The sequence below is a fragment of the Mauremys mutica genome, chromosome 5 (assembly GCF_020497125.1).
Source record: "Mauremys mutica isolate MM-2020 ecotype Southern chromosome 5, ASM2049712v1, whole genome shotgun sequence".
NCBI lineage: Eukaryota > Metazoa > Chordata > Testudines > Geoemydidae > Mauremys > Mauremys mutica.
Window position 1 is genome coordinate 64,165,544 of NC_059076.1, and position 15,354 is coordinate 64,180,897.

Consider the following 15,354-nt stretch of genomic DNA (forward strand, 5'->3'; position numbering starts at 1 on the left):
TTTTCTCATCCAAACGTTCTGCAGCCACTGCTCGTCATCCCAGACTTCCATGACGATGTGATCCCACCACTCAGTGCTTGTTTCCCGAGCCCAAAAGCGCCGTTCCACGGTGCTGAGCATTTCCGTAAATGCCAGAAGCAATTTAGTGTCATACGCGTCAGGCGACTCGCTATCATCGTCAGACTCCTCATCACTTTGGATCTTAAGGAATAGCTCAACTGCCAAACGTGATGTGCTGGCGAGACTCGTCAGCATACTCCTCAGCAGTTCGGGCTCCATTTCCCACAGAAATCACACTGCACAGAACAGGGATTGCTGGGATGTGAAGCGATGCATCACGGGGTGTTGGGACAGGAAGCAGAATGACCCGCACCCTCCGCCCCCTTCCCACAACCCACGGCGCCAAAATGGGACAAGGTGCTCTGTGGGATAGCTGCCCATAATACACCACTCCCAACAGCGCTGCAAATGCTGCAAATGTGGCCACATTGCAGCGCTGGTAGCTGTCAGTGTGGCCACACTCCAGCGCTTTCCCTACACAGCTGTACGAAGACAGCTTTAACTCCCAGCGCTGCACACCTGCAAGTGTAGCCAAGCCCTAAGTATAAAAAAGCTTATAGCTGAAAATTCAACATGGATAGAACCTGGGTAACAATAGTCAAAGCAGAATTAAGAACAAATTCAACCTTAACTGTAGCACTGAACACATTGCTATTTCTGGGATTAGCAGTGTTCTCTTTATGTTTATACTGATGTAACTGGGTTTATGCAGGGAAACTGGCTGTACAATTCTTGCTAATTACGGTAAGTGGAAATCAAGGAGATGTTCTACTGCTGTAGGCGATCACTCCTATTGTCCATGTGAAAGCAAACTTCCTATTAAAGGAAGTGGGAATTTGTCTGACAAGACTTCACAATGGACTTTAATGTACTTTCATGCATGGGTTGAACTGGAAAAAAAGTTCATGGTAATCTTCCAAACTTCTCCCACTTGACGTACTGAAATAAGACACTGTTCTCAGTAGTTGGTGTAGTTGTTCAAAGCAGAATCATGCCATGTATGATTTCTGAGCTTGGCTCACCCTGACTAGGGTCCAAATATACTCATGACCTCTGCATGGCTCCTTGGGCTTGGCTTCCCCTCAGTGTAGCACAAATGCCTAGGTGGGCTCCTTGGGCTTGGCTGCTTCTTGACTGGGGAGAAAAAGTAAATGGTGGTATTCTTTCCTTAATCCACCCATTCATGACACCAAAATGAGCAGTCTTTCAGAGCAGACTGTGTAGACCTTCTTAATATGATCTTATCTTTTCTTTATTACACACTTTGATGAGCAGTTGGGTTCATTCTGGTGAACCATGTGGTTCACATTTTCAAGGTTTTCTTTCTAATCATATCAGCTAGAAACTTACTCTATTTTTTTCAGAATGAAAGCTGGGATTCCAGAGAAGAAGGAGGCAGCCAGGGGGACTGCTGGAATGTGATATCATCACATCCCATTGAAATTCTACAATATTATATCACTCACCATTGAAAACGTATCTGCCATTCTGTAAAATAAACTACCAACAGGGGCTCTTAAAAACCTCTTCCTCTTTTGTGTTAAAAATGGCTTCTTTTTTTAAAAAAAATGTCCACAGTGATGAACAACAGAAAAGAGTAATTCTGAATTAGCTATCTTGACATTCAATTCCTGCCCCTGCACACATGGCCATATGTCACCATGAACAGGGTATCTTGAAAGATCTACTGTGCTTTTGTGTCAGTGTGTGCTGTAGCTGATTTAACAAGGTTATGTTTTTACTCCAAAAAGAGAAGAGTACCAGAGACTCCATGACAACATTCACTATTGCTACTGCTTTTGAGTTTACATGGTGGGTGTTCCAATACTACAGTGGTGGACAGCAGTATAAAACCCTAAGACAGACAGCATGAGCAATATCAACTTGCGGCAAACACAATTAGTAACAATATATATTTTATGCAGACACTATACACAACCTGTAGGATGAAATGTCTTCATGATTCAGGATTGCATTAGTTGCTAAAATCCCCCGTTTTGAATCAATCAGGAATGTTTCGTTTTCATTACCAGATAAAATTGAATACTCAATTTCTCCATTTAGCCCACTGTCAAGGTCAGTTGCAAAAATCTGTTTGGGAGAAAATCCATGCTTAATCTCAGATGACAAACTGCAATTTCAAAAAGCAAAGTGTTACATCACATACATGTATTTCTGCCAGTTAGCTGCATTTTGGCCACACAGATTAAAAGGGACAATCAAATAATTTAGGCCCCAAATTTTGTGAGTTAGCCTAGGGGAAGTTACCAAGATCACTATGAATGGAAATATTTTTACAAAATAAAAACAACTCAGTGTTCTTGGATTAAAACATTCGGCTGCAGAATTGGAATTTCAAACAATAAAGCAAGAGGTGGTTGAGTTGATCTGTTCTTGTGTATTTGATTATTTCTACGCTGCTGTGTGGTTACTATTAGGAGATTGTCAGTCTCTGTTATGTGTATGTACAGTCACTAGCACAATGGGGTCCTGAGCCCTGGTCAGGGGACCCTAAGTGCTATTACAAATAAATGAAATAATAATTATTAATGCACCTTTCTGTAGGCTATTATAGATTATTGTTTAAATCTAAAGAAATAAAGAATAGTGGAAAAGGAGCAGTAATAGAATATAAAACTAGCTGAATAACCAATGTTCAGCAGCAGGAAAATATACCAGTGGAGGATTCTCAAGATAAAGAACATTTCCCCAATCTCCTTGAAGAATCCTCACTGGTTCTTTTTCCTACTGTTGAGTATGAGACATACTGTACAGGATCCAGATTATTCCAGATACATTGATTGCTTTGTCATTTTTTTCCCATTAGCAGACATATGTTTCTTTAAACAAATCTAGGCTCATCCATCTCCCTAGTGGCTTCACATCAGGGGCAGTTGTTGCATTCCATTTATTTATTCTCAGAGGAGGAACATCTTCAGTTCCTAACATGACCTTCATTCTGACCTAACTTGCAAGGGGAGAAATTGGAAGGGGTGCAATGAGAAAACTGTTCTCCTTTCTATTCCAAATAATGTCCCTCCCTCCAACATAGATATAGTACATAAACAGCTGGAATCACTTTTGGAGAATGGACATGTTCAGAGGAAGGAGCATTTTCACACATACAATGAGATGAGTTACTCTTTCAGCAGCAGATTTAAAATCAGATGCTTATATCTGACAAAAGGATTTTACTCCTGAATGGAGCTGAATGGATCCATTTTAAAGTGACAAACCCTAGAGACATTGCTGGGAGCAAGAATCTGTCTACACTGAAACTATGAACTAGCCTTGAATAATCATTCTCTGACTACCTTTCATGAGCAAGAATTGCTCTTTGTTAGAAGTAGAGGAAGACACAAGAAAGTTGAATTTAGTTTCTATTTCTACAATCAGTCAGAAGCTAAAGGATATTGGCCTAATTTGATAAAAACTCAACTGAACCTTGAGCTCTAATGCAGCCAAAATAGTTATAAATTTTAGCTTTCTAGGCAAGACTGCAGCAACATTAAAGAAGGCGAATGCATCTTGAACAGAGTGGAAGCCCAATGAATATACTGCTAGACTGTGGCCTTAGTTTGGCTATTCTTAATTTTAACTGAAGAAATAGGTTTGTAAATATGTATTCCCCATTACCTGCATGACATATGTATTGTAGATTTGGCCTTCCCACACCGATGTTTTGTAAGAGCTTTGCTCAAATTTAGGTGCATTATCGTTCACATCTTGTATCCAAACTGTCACTCCACAGTGTGCTGAATTCAAGCCATTTTCAGCCAAAACAGTGAGATGCACTTTACTCTTGACTTCATAGTCAAGAAACTTTGGCTCATTCACTGTGAGTTCACCTGTTTTATTTTCCAAAAAGAATTTAAAGGAGGACAGGTTATATACATATTTAGGACAAATAAACTGGTAAAAGTGAGGACACTTACTGTGCAATAAAGAAAACAATAGCTGTAGCTGTTCAATATATCCAATAAAGGAATACAAAGGAAAATATATGTATAACTAAAGGAAAAAACTACAAATGTAGATCTGAGAGAGATTTCTCACAGATGTGGGCTGCTTTATTAAACAGTTCATGCTGCTTACGGTACATGATACTTATGGTACAAATCCAGGATGTCCAAACTTTGTCCAATCAATGGCCACATGAGAAATTTCCTAGAAGGCATGGACTTCATTTGCATCAGATTGGGTCAATCTGAATCACACAGCAACCCAAACTGTGCTATCCAAGGAAGCCCATCTGAGTGCCACTAGGTGAACTATTATTTCACCACTAGTCAACAATGACAGCTGCTGAAATCAAGAGGAAGCACTGCATGTTGGGATATATATACACTAGTCTCTACAGACAGCACCTCCAGGTTAAACCTGAAGACAGGTATAATCTGCCTTTGGAGACTCTGTGGTTACAGCTTCGGCACTGTTATTAATACTAAATTATCAAAATTCTAGATTAAATCTAAACATTTAAAAAATGTCTTCAATTACTTGCACATTAATTTCAGTAAAATTTCAAAATCAGAATTTTGTAAAGAATTTTCATAATGCCAAATTCTTACCAAGAGTATCAACACAAAATTTTGAGTAGTCAAAATACTGTGGCAGTAGAACTTCCAGTAGAAGTAGAAGAACCTCCTGATTTGCCAGGCTGGAATTAAGAGCCTATTAGTAATCTGGTTCTTAATTTTTAAATCAGGAAGCAAAGTCTGTGCAAGATTCAAGTAGTTTGAGTCTAAGGTGGGTCTGGGACATAAAGGCTTTAAAAGCCAGAGAGCTTGCTTTGTTTTCAGCAATAACAGAACAGTTAACACTGTATCATTTTTCTGTACATTGGAAAAACAATATGCAATATAAAATTGCAATTGTGTAAAAATGTGCCAATTACCTCTTAACTGGAATTCTTAACAAAAGACTTGGGTTTGGCCATTGATAACTGGAACTTTGCACACAGAGTGACTGTGTGGAACTAAAGCTTTGTTTTACTTTTGGTTCATCAACTGACACATGATGCAAAATGATTGATGTAGGGTGTAATAAACAGCCTGTGAAATAATGTCACATTGGCACAGGTTGCATTCCTACCGTGGAAGTGCCACGCAGTACAACCACAATTAATCCAAGATAAATGTGATTATTTGCACCCAACAATGTGACAAGGGATATCAAGTATACAGAAGTATTTGCTGGTGGTGATATAATTTGCTGTAAGCTTTTGACATATGTCTGAAGTTTACACTGTCATCTCTGTGTAGTTTCACATCAGTGGATGTATTTCACTGCACTAGTTAGGACGGTATCTGCAATCACCTAGAGAATTGTTCAATGAACTTTTCACTAATGTTGTCCTCTTGATATGTGCATGTAACATCTGACAGTGTGAGATGGAGCTGTGTGTATATATTGGGAGAATATACGCTCTAACTCAGAAAGTGCATACAATGTCGGTCTTGATGAAGTCTTCTGTTATGTGAATTGCCTTTTTTTTTAAATAAACATGACACTCAAAAAGAACCCATATTGAAAACAGTGGAATTTTTACTGATCGTATTCATACAAATCCCCTGTGTATATCTAGAATGTTATTGCCAAGATTTTCAAACAAGGGTGATTAATGTTAGTCTTCTAAATAGTTAGGCTAAGTGAGTGGCTTGATTTTCAAAGGCGCTGAACATCCATTTCATTCCTGGATGGTTACTCCAAAATAAAACCATTTCAGAAGGCAATCTAGGTGGAAAACTATTGGATTTTTTTGGAGGCTATAATCCTCTAATTTACCTGGGTTCTGCCACTGGGTCTATATTTCTTATTATAAAAGCATATTTTAATAATGCCTTATAAAAAGTTCCCAAATGTTTGTTTAATATACATTAAATAAGACAGTTGGATGTTAATAAAATAACTAATGATTAAAAACATGCTTAAGGTTTAACTAAGCTGTAGATAGGTCTTGTACATTGTTAGTCATAAGAAAGTAAGTTTTTAATAGACAATTGGTATTCATTTAATACACAGCAAAGGTCTTATTAAATCTCTGGGATACCATGGAGGGAAATATTTCCAGGGACTGTGCTCGGGGTGCACACACCTACAATGGAATGGATCTCGAAGAACAACAGTTATGGAAATGTTAGTAATCATTTTATTTCTAGGCCTGTTAGGATCTTTTGCAGCATGTGGCTGCTTCCCTGGGCATTCAGGCTGAGTTCCTGCAGGAGAATACCCATGAGTTGTTGGCTCTGGTGCTCTCTGGTGCTGCGTGCACATAGCGCCAGTATATAGGGCCAAGCTGACCCCGTGCCCCCTCAGTTCCTTCTTACATTCACTCAAAGAAGAACCTTAGGTATTGAAAGAGAAGAGGAGCCAGGCAGTGCCAAATCGTCCTGGGATTAAGAATATTCAGTTAACTGCACCAAGGCTGGTTCCTGCTCCTGCACAGGTGGAGCTGGAAGAGGCAGCACGATAGGCAGATGATGGTGCTGAAGTGGAGGGCAGTGAGAGCCACCACAGTAACATTGGTGGTGCTGAATGCAACAGGACCAGGGAGCTTCCTGGTTTTAAGGACGTTCCTTGCACTGGCTCTGCTTCCACAGACTATGGAAGGGGAGCATCAGGGTACAGTGCTGATGGACACAAAGGTTCAGCAGCCCAACCAGCCACAGGGCTATAAATGATGTAATCCTGACAAAGTCCTGGACTAACGGAGAGATTGAGCTGGACAGGCAGAGGTGATCCATAGCTGCCTGGTATGCTGCCAGCATGCAAACAGCCAGTGTCGGCATCACCCTCATTGGTACTGGACTCAGGGGATGCCCTGGGGCCAGAACCGGAGATGACGGTATAGGGTCTCCAACATACCAGTGAACTACCTTGGAACAGTTAGAGGCACCTGCGCCAGCCCATGCATCAGCACTAGCATTTCCTGAAGGAGGCAGAGGAGTCCCCACAAGACCTGGAGAGGTCTCACTTGGTCTTAAGAGACCTTTTCTCCAGTGCACTTGATGGGGAACAGCTCCTCCACCTCTTCAAAGAGGCAGCTCCAGAGCATGAAACAGCAACATTCTCAGAACCTGAGAGTGATCACCAATCTGATGAGGGCCTTGGTGTTGAAGCAAGCCAAATGGTTTGGTAGAACATGTGCTGCTTCAGGACTAGGTCCTAGCCACCTGAGTCTTTTTTGTGAACAATCTACAAACCTCACACCACTCTTTGACATGGGCCTTACCCAAGCAAAGCAAGCACTGCATCTGGGGGTCGTTGTTGGGATCGCTCGCCCACATGATGGACAACGGTGAGAGAATCACAAGGGAATACTTAATTAAATGCAACAAACACTAAATCTAACTAACCCTTAGGGTACTACTAAACATATACAACTAGAAAACGACATTAAGGAATAGTGAGAAATTGCGAGATTAAGAGCCCTGACTCCAGCCATGGGAGGTAAGAAGGAACCGAGGGGGGCTGGGGTGGCACCACCTCATACAGCCATGAGGCGCGAGCACCACCCCTCTACAGGTACTGCTAGCAAAATTCTCTGGCTCAGGTGCGGTGGGCACGCCCACACCTAAGTGAAATACAAGGCTGCATCTACTTGAAGAACAGAAGAGTTTTAAAGAGGAATACTCTTGGGCATGATTTTCCTCTCACAAGAATTTTACAAGTGTGTAACTCCACTGATGTCAATGACATTACTAATGATTTATACCAGGATAAGAGGAGGCCCTGTATTCTAGATTAACTGTAGACAAAAGGCATGTCATATATCTATGACATATAAAAATGGTTCTTGTGGCAACAGGTGTTTATTACTCTTACCTGCCTATCACCCACTTCTACTAGGTTTTGATTTAAACTAACATCAACTAATGAGAATGTTTTGGTATAAAAGCAATCCCAATGTGGAAACACGTTGTACACAATTTAATGTTTATTCAAATATCAAAAGCCTTAAACGTGCCTTTAAAACAAATTTAAATAAATTAATTTACCTGTGATGGGGTGTATTGAGAAAATATCTTCATTGTCACTGAATATCCTGTATTTTATGCCTTTTTCCAGTAAATTATGATCATAAGCTTCTACAGTCAAAAGTGAGGTGCCTAAAGAAGCAATAATAGTTTTTAATAGAGTCAACTTTGCAAGATCTTATCTTACTTTATTACTTATAGATTTACTGTGATTAATAACAATGCATGCAAAGGTGCCCGTCCGCCACTCTGAGTGTTTCTAACGTTATTTAAAATAGCACACAACAAAAACAAACCCAGCAACAACTGCTCAACAAAACTCCACCCACATCACAACTTCATAGACAGGAACTTCCCCACCAACCCCATTGCCCCATCAACTAACACCCTTGTTGCGCCCCGGCATCTTCTGCTGCTGGGCAAAATGATGGAGTTTGCAGCATGCCCTAATGGTCAACAATCCCTGATCCTTGCTCTCTGCACACCTTCACTGGCTTGATGGCTAGACCTTCTTATTTCAGAGACATTATTTATGGAACTCCCTCCCTGAGGCTGTCTACAGGAATCTACCTCTGGCTGTATTCAAGGCTTGGTGTAGGTCCTTCCTACTCAAGTTTCGCCATCTTTGGTCATTTTACCCTCATCCTTTCACAAACTCTTTGGGGCAGGAGTGGGTGAAGAGGGGCTTTTATGTGGGTGTTAAACATGACTGCTATCTCTGAGGAACTGGGAAAGGATTATTTAATTTTCGTTTACTTATGTACAGCAACCCAGAGTTTTGTAATGGTGGACACCTTAATTCTAAATGAATACATCAATCAATCTTAAGTAGACACAATCCGAATACAACTCACAATAGCTTTTTTTGCTGTAACAAGGTGCCCAAAGATATGCAGTATGGTGTTAGCATCGAAGAAAGTAAGGCCAATCTATTTTTCATGAAGAATCTTAAATTCAACAAAAACAGTACTGATCTGACACAACACTGAAAAGGCATGGAATAAAAATGGTGTTTGCAATAGGAGCAGAAAATAAATGTGAAATGGAATATATTATCCTGATCAGAAGCATCAGCCCCGGGGTAGCAGCGGCAGGGCTCCAGTGGGATTTAAAGGGCCCGGGGCTCCCCACAGCAGCCAGAGCCCTGGACCCTTTAAAGCACTGCCCGAGCCCCGCTGCCACAGCCCTGGGGTAGCAACGGCAGGGCTCTGGTGGTGATTTAAAGAGCTCCGGGCTCCAGCCGCTGTGGGGAGCCCAGGCCCTTTAAGTTGCCGGCGAGCCCTGCTGCAGCAGCCCCGGGGTAGCGGCGGCAGGGCTCCAGAGGGATTTAAAGGCCCCGGGGCTCTCCGCAGCAGCTGGAGCCCTGGACCCTTTAAGGCGCCGCCTGAGCCCCGCTGCTACCGTGCTATGCGTGAACCCGTGTTATATCGGGACATGTTATAGCGGGGGAGAGGTGTATCTTAAACTGATGAGGCCAAATCCTGAAGTCCATAATGAGGTAAAGCTAGATGTACAGCCAAAAACAGTCTCTATCTCAAAGAGCTATAATCCTAAACTTACTTGACTCTGTCCACTGTGTGTAGGTACTGCCTCAAATAAGGGACACAATATCCAACACTGTCTGAAACTTCCAAACCAGTCAAGCATAACAGGGCAAAGCAAGGTTGCAGCAAGTGCCTTAACTTAGAATTTCCCTGCTTTGTCTGTTAAACCAGAAGCATCCTAACATTATGTTAAAATACCTCAACCTGCATTAAACAACCAACTACCTTAAATGCACTAAAATGTGATAGTTTGTATAGTATGTGTGCTTTTTCTAAAGAACAGGAGGAAAAACAGACATAAAAACCCTAGGTCATATTCTGGCTTGAGACACACATGCACAACTCAGAACTGATCCACTGCTACAGTCCAAGTCACTTTGGGAGACCTGTGTTTATCCATGAAAAAAGAACATGTCCCCATATTATTTTCTTTCCTTTCTCCTCTCTTTTGTAATTCAGACATTGGAACCAGGGATGCCCCTTTTCCCTCTGACCCTTGTCTGACCTTGCCTTTGTGTTGGAGGATAGACTTCTTGGGTGGATAATAAAGAAAAGGCTCATAGAGCACAGAGAATAAAAGAGAGGTAAATAAATTTCCAGCCCAGATACTTTATATGCATTTAAAAATAAATAAAAGAATCCTGCAGAACTAGCAGCTGTGTCTGTTTTATTGGTGAATCTGACACCCAGAGAGCTCTATACAAACTATAATTCAACTGGAGGCAGACATGGTGAATAATGAAAAGGTTTTTTGCACTTTACAGAGAGCATTGACTTGATTATTTATTTATTAGTTGACTTCTAAAAGTGCCTGTTGCAATGCAGTGTATAAAATATTTAATACGATGCAAAACTAAACTTGGGGAATAATATGAAGGTCACCAAACTTGGGGCCAAAGTTTTAGTTGAAGAAATCCTGAGATTCTTACCTAAGTAGGAGTCTGTCTGCGTAACTACTGAGTAAAAACTGAGCAAGGATATCAGGCTTTGGCCTTCATTGTTGATATTGCTATGATTCTTGTCTGACTACAGTGAAGTTTTGCCACTGCGTGGTTGAAAATGGAACTAAAATGTATTAAGCAAAATGTTATTTGTTAATCCTGATTACATTAATATTGAATTTTATAATGTATATACTTCCATGGGACTGGGAGGGAGAGTAAGTATTATTCATATGGAGTAAGGGTTCCAGAATCAGAACTGTAGCTAGCAAACCGAATCCTTTAGAGGGTTTAATTATAGTCATAACTTTTTCTGACAAATAAAATGAAATTAGTATGTTTTTGTATTATTTGAAATCACATAAAATAATTAGAAGAGAAACAGAACTACTACTGTGGAACATCTCATAAAAGAATGCATAAAATAACTTGCTCTTCTATACCTGATAGTATTCTTACTATACACAGTAAGCTTTCAGGCTGAAATCTTCTGATTTATGCTGAAGCTTCCTTAAACTTCCTTTAATCAAAATAATTTAAATGTACTGCTATTTATGTTTGCAATATATTTAGTGGGTGGCCATCAGACTATGGTATTCTCTTACCACAATTCCTTGGGGGATTTCAATAATTTCAGGCTGGGTTGCCTAACCTGTCCCATTACTATATCTGTAATTAGGCACATGCAGAATCACAAAAGCTTATCCATTGCTGAAAGGATATTTTGATTTTCTTTCTTTAAATGTATACAAGTTAAACAAACAATGCAGTACCAACAATAACACAAAAAACTGAGATCCTCACAGGCACTCTTCTACAACCGTATGGAAAAACCTGATTAACTAGGCTCCTGCAACATACCCTGAAGATTATCAGACCTTGATATCCAATGAAGAAAAGTGCTATGTAAGAGCTATTATTATTATTATTATTCATTTATTATTACTGGCCCAAAGAGGCAGCAAAATCAAGAGTCCAGGACCCTCTACTTAGAACACCTTGCCCCCACTACTCCTAAATGTATAATTCTAGGGACCGTCAGTTAAAATGTCGCAGCTGAATTCACAAGGTTAAAGCATGGAAGAAGAGGTGGGGCCAGATAAAAACAAACAAACAAAACCAAAAAACCCTAGACTCCAGGAAATGAGAATCACGTCTTCCTGCAGCAATGGTGAGACAGGGGACAGTGTTTCCCCCCCTGGGGACAGGGATAGTATTAATTCTTGTCCAGTGCTCTGCAGGTATACTCCCAGTGGAATGTCTTATGGGCTACTCTGACCAGTTTACAGCAGCTCCCAGCAGGTCAAAATTGTGACTTCACTGAACTAACTCAAACTTTTCCCCCAACAACTTTATTCCACTACAGCCTAAAAGAAACAATGGTGGCACAGACTGCAGTGAATCTGGCCTTTATCTATAGGGGGCATTTAACAATGTGGGCTTCTATCTACTGCTTGCCCCTTGTACAAGTCTACCAATTTCACAATGTCCTGTTAAGAAAAAGAATGTATTACAGCCTCTGTGCATTCTCCACCTACTTCTACACATTCTTTTAGCAAGTCTGAAACTGTGAGGAAAGTGTTGGAAAATCTCTGAATGCAGTTACAATACACCAGGGATTTCGCTAAAGCCAAAAATCATACATCGCAACAGGCATGTGTAGATTTCTCATCTTATCTGAGCTTTCACTGCATTTATTTAAGTGAACTATTAGTGACATATTATGTAATCAGTCTTGTTTGGACACACACACACACACACACACAAATTCTGCCTTTATTCCAAGGAGATGCACGTTGGCAAGGAAAACTGCAAAGGATAAAAATTGTGCATCTATCATTACAGCCACTTTGCAGATACAGAGCAGAGATGCTCAAGGGTTGTCCAGGGTGAGGGAGGATCATGCAGTGCAACATCCCTTTATTCTCTTTGAAAAAGGAGCATCCTGCCTAACATGACTGGCATTCTGTTGTATGTGTGCAGGGGCCAGAAACCCGACTACGCCTCTGAGACAGCACATCATGCTCCCCTTTGGTCCATGGTGCACTGGCCAGGGAGAAGTTTTTTTTCCTTAACGTACTGTTTGCATATAGTCCAATTCCAATTTTATCCTGATGCTGCATGTTATTGAAAAAGGCTCCCTACACACTTCATTCTCAATAGTGCCCAATAGGTTAGGACTTTGGCCACTGACAGCCACAAGTTAGAGAGTCTGATACCCACCTGCTTCACTGTTTTCAGGCACAGTTACTGCATACAAACTATGGCTGAATGACATCACCTCCTCTTGTTCCCTTGTGGAAATGGCCAATAGAGCTGTGGCTGTCCTAGCTGGAACACCTTGATCTGAAGCCAATACCAGCAGGCGGGAACTGAAACCATCAGAAGGCAATGGCTCTTGAAGATAAATCTCTCCTGTATTAATGTCAATACAAAACATAGTTCCAGGTACTGCAAAATTAAAAACCACTGCACCATTTGGCCCCAGATCCATGTCCGCAGCTCTCACAGTGGCTATTGTCTGATTCACAGAGGTTTCAGGAGGCACATAAACTTTGAAAGGGTTCTGTAGAAAAACTGGACTATTGTCATTGGCATCATCAATGTGCACCATAATGTTAACTGTAGTACTTCTTGGGCCTTGGATGCTACAGTCACTTGCCACCGCTCTAAATGCATACTGAGATTTAGTCTCCCGGTCTAGTGCTTTTGTAGTAACTATAGCACCAGTTGTACTGTTAACAGTAAATGCTCCAAGGGTGTCATCAATGAGCGAATACATGACCTCACCATTCAGGCCACCATCTTCATCTGAAGCAAAGAGCTCAAGAAATACTGATCCTTCCTCAACGTCTTCTCTCACAGAGGTCTGATAGGTCTTCTTTGCAAATATAGGGCTGTTGTCATTTTCATCCAGGACTGTAATCTGTAGCTGTGTTGTGGAGCTTCTTGGTGGGCTGCCCAGGTCATGACATTCAATAATGAGGGAAAAGTTGCTGGCATCCTCCCTGTCTAAACTACGAGTGGCCACGAGTTCTCCTGAAGTATCGTTTAGAGTGAAGTATTCTTCAATATTTCCACCTTTAAAATACAATAAAAATAAAACTATCACAAACAATTCTAATTTGAAAAAACCCTTTGCTAGTACCATTATGTTAATTGTAATAACATGATCCTATTGCTAGTACAGCTGGTGCACTCATGTGCCTTTGGCATATTTTCCTCCTTTTATAAAAATTAAAACCTGCACTTCATTTAAATCAGTGGGTGGCAGTGACAGTAAATCCAGAATGTCATATCCTTTTACAGAACAGCTATTTTGCCAGATGCATGTCTTTTTTCCCAAATCAACACACCTTATAAAATCTAGTGCAACTATACTGCTGCACAAAGTGAACTCTTCCCAACCTTGGCTACAAATTCCAGAAACCCATAAAGCATTGCTGACAACAAATGTGGTTATTTGCCCCTTGCTTTCATCTACAAACCTGTCTCTTAGAAATGAACTGTAATGAGGTCTTTTCCACTTTTTTCATTTTTAAAGCTACTATTAAATATCTGGAGCAATGGATTTTAGAAAGAGTTATAATGTTTTTTTAAAGTGACCAGAATAAGTATATTTCAACAGATCAAGATAATTTTCAAATTAAAAGCATAAAAATCTAAGATGACTCTATAGCCCTTTCTATATAGTTGGAGTAAAGCAGGGATAATCAGCAGTTATCAGTGCTGCCATCAATTTATTTTTGTAATACTGCAGAGGGTCCCAAATCAAAGTAAACAGTGTCTTGCCATTTTGGGGGTGAGGGTAGTACAGGAAGGTTTTAAGAGTTGGGCAGGGGCTGTGTTGGAGTTTCTTGGCATGGTGCACTTGGGGATGGTTTGGCAACTTGGAAGACCGGTTGGAGGTTTTTATCATTGGTGGTTGAAAGAAACTTTCATTACCTGGAAGGTGGACTTGGTATCTATCCACACCTATTTTTAAAGTGAAAGGAGGATTGGGTTGGGGGCCCCTATATGGGGGGCTGAAGAGAGAATCATAAAAAGATTGAAAAGGCATTTGTTTTGTTTTAGATTAACTGTTACTTACAGTCACTGTGGTTCTTTGCGATGTGATGCAGGCGTGCATCCCACTGAGGTATGTGTGCGCCCAAAGCACTGGAGCCAGAGAATTTTGTCTAGCAGTTCCCATAAAGAGTTGGTGCTCATGGCTTGTGGCCATAGCCTCTCCCATGGCTATATAAGGAGATGCCTCCCTGACCTCACTCAGTTCCTTCACACCTAATGCCAAGAGACTAGCTTCCAATGCAGAGGGAATGGAGGATGGGTCGTGGAATACACATTAGCTTCACATCTCAAAGAACAACAGTTACCATGCTCTTTCTTCTTCTTTCAGTATATGCAGTCATGTATACCACTTAGGTGACTCACAAGCAGAACCACAGGAGGTGGGGTTCTGAGTCTACTTAAGGACTGCAGGACTGCCTTCCCAAAGTCTGCATCTGCTTTGGATGCCATGATAATGGCATAATGGTTCATAAATGTACATATGAATGACCATGTAGCAGCCCTGAAATTATACAATATTGCAATAGCTAAGAATGCTATTGAAGTAGCTGTGTCATATACGGTTTTGATGCAGTAAGTTATCCACTTAAAAAGTGTCTGTGAGGAGATTGCTTGCCCTTCATACAGTCTGCATATGACACAAACAGATGAGATATAGTCCTGTCCAAATAAAAGACCGGACATTGTCTGATGTCCAATGTGTGAAGACACTGCTCCTCCAGAGATGAATTGGCTTAGGAAAAACCTCAGGCAAATATATCA

The 15,354-nt window shown here is 40.8% G+C and overlaps 1 protein-coding gene across 1 annotated transcript in view; it reads right to left on the minus strand.

Moving 5' to 3' along the window:
* Positions 1 to 15,354, minus strand: part of DCHS2 (dachsous cadherin-related 2) — a 254,928-nt gene that overhangs the window by 18,287 nt on the left and 221,287 nt on the right. Inside the window, exons 13-16 of the mRNA XM_045020060.1 lie at positions 12,748 to 13,605; positions 8,061 to 8,171; positions 3,697 to 3,908; positions 2,000 to 2,151 (exon numbers count right to left, since the gene is read on the minus strand). Of these exons, the coding sequence (XP_044875995.1) occupies positions 2,000 to 2,151; positions 3,697 to 3,908; positions 8,061 to 8,171; positions 12,748 to 13,605 (1,333 nt within the window). The remainder of the gene's footprint in view (positions 1 to 1,999; positions 2,152 to 3,696; positions 3,909 to 8,060; positions 8,172 to 12,747; positions 13,606 to 15,354) is intronic.